The 2,235-nt window shown below is 39.1% G+C and overlaps 1 protein-coding gene across 1 annotated transcript; it reads right to left on the bottom strand.

Annotated features, from left to right (window-relative positions):
• Positions 1–1,071: 1,071 nt before the first annotated feature.
• Positions 1,072–1,554, bottom strand: LOC149235748 (uncharacterized). The gene has a single exon (XM_089368646.1). It carries the CDS (start codon positions 1,552–1,554, stop codon positions 1,072–1,074), a length of 483 nt encoding a protein of 160 aa, XP_089224772.1.
• Positions 1,555–2,235: the final 681 nt, after the last annotated feature.

The raw sequence follows: 2,235 nt of genomic DNA on the forward strand, positions 1-2,235 counted from the left end.
CCACCCACTTTGCATGTTTATGATTCAACTTATGTTGTTGCATAATGTATTGTAAGACAAAATTATCCATGTATAGAACGAACTCCTTAGGCATCAAGTAATGCCTCCAATGCTTCAAAGCTTGAACCACCGCATAAAATTATTTGTCGTAGGAAGAGTATTTATGTTTTGCTTCATTTATCTTCTCACTGAAATATGCAACGTGCTTATCTTCTTGCCTCAATACAACTCCAATGGATTTCCCACTAGCATCACATCTCACTTGAAAGGGCTGATTGAAGTCTGGCAACTTCAACACTAGCTTCTCAATGATCTTCTTCTTCAATAATTTTTTTTTTTTTGCTACTGCTGTCCAATAAAATGGCTTCCTATTCTTCTTGATGGTGTCAATGATAGGTGCACAAATTCCACTAAAATTCCTAATAAATTTTCTATAGAAGTTGTTTAAGCCATGAAAACTTCTCACCTCAAAAATGTTCTTAGGTGAGGGCCAATTTACAATTGCTTCTATCTTCTCTGGATCCATTTTCAAGCCATCCTTAAAAATGATAAAACCCAAGTATACAAGCTCACTCTTCATAAGAGAACACTTCTTCATGTTAATCAATAGTTTTTCTTGTTGCAACCTCTCTAAAACATACTTCAAATGTCTCAAGTGCTTTTCTTTAGTTTGACTGAAAATTAAAATGTCATCCAATAAACAATGACAAACTTACCAATGAACTCCTTCAAGACTTCATTCATCATCCGCATAAAGGTACTAAGTGCATTTGACAAGCCAAATGGCATGACCATCGACTCGTACAAGCCTTCATTGGTCTTGAAAGTTGTCTTCCACTCGTCTCCTTCTCTGATCCGAACTTGATGATAACCACTTTTAAGGTCAATCTTTGAGAAGTAAGTTTCCCCACCCAAGCAATCCATCATATCATCCATCCATGGCAATGGAAACCTGTAACGAATGGTGATCTTGTTGATTTCTCTATAGTCAGTGCACATTCTCCATTCTCCACCCTTCTTTGGACTTAGTACTCTAGGTACGACACACAGGCTCAAAATTTCTCTTATTAGTCATTTGTCCAATAATTCTTGGGCTTGCTTCCTCACTTCCTCATTCTCTTTGGATGTCATTCGATATGCAGCCTTGTTCAGAAGGCTTTCTCCCAATATCAAGTCTATGTGATGATTGATGCTTCTCTTCGGTGGCAACTCACTTGGCAATTCATCAACTACAATATCATGAAACTCATACAACCACTCTTGAACTTTGATAGGTAAATCTACAATTTCAATGTGCAGAAGTACTACCTTTAGCTTGCAAACCACTGCATAGCTTACCTCTTCTTCTTCCATCTGTTGTAGAAATTCCTTTCCACTAAGCAACAATGCTTTTGGGTTGCTTGTTTCAATTGTACCTTCCTCTTTCAATGGTACAAGAGTGTGCTTGATGCCATCCTTTTCGAACTTATAACAATTGCTCTCTCCATCATATGTCACCTTCCTATCAAACTTCCATGGGCAACCCAAAAGAATGTGCCAAGCATCCATTGGCATTATGTCACAGAGCACCTTTTCTTTATACTTGCCTATCTAAAACTCAACTTCACTTTGTTCATACACCAACAATTGGTGTCCTTTTTGCAACCACAATACCTTATAAGGTGTGGGGTGCTCAATATTTTTCAATCCCAATTTTTCCACCGTTTCTTGGGAGGGTAGATTGTCTGTACTTCCGTTGTCAATCACCAATTTCCAACATTTTCCTTTTGCCTCACCCATTGTCTTGAATAAGGATTTCCTTTGGATTGGTTCAATAGTCCCCTTTGCTAGTTTTAACAGGACTTTTTACATCATCAACACCTCTCCAGTCTCTAACACATTCTCTACCTTAGGTACTTGTGCCTCTATTTCTTCGGTTTGAGCTATGTATGCACCTCGTTGTCCCGTATTGTCATTATTAGGACATTCAAGATCGGTGACCTAATTTGTTACATCTGTAACACTAGTAGACAGTCTCCTTGCCTCTTCCTCTACCTCTACCTCTCTGGTAAGATCTTCCTCCTCTGCTGCCACCTTCTTTCTCTGACTGCCCTTGCTGATTTGAGTTGCCTTCATCATTCTTTTGCGCAGGAAACTTTCCTCTTCCATTTGTCTGTCCTTTCCCTTTGGAAAAACCACGTCCTCTGCCAGAGCTTTGCTTCCTAGCTATCTTTTCTTCTGCCTTCAAGGCGCACT

The sequence above is a fragment of the Pinus tabuliformis genome, chromosome 8 (genome assembly GCF_031772625.1).
Source record: "Pinus tabuliformis cultivar Carrire ecotype Pingquan chromosome 8, CPIR1, whole genome shotgun sequence".
Taxonomy (NCBI): domain Eukaryota; kingdom Viridiplantae; phylum Streptophyta; class Pinopsida; order Pinales; family Pinaceae; genus Pinus; species Pinus tabuliformis.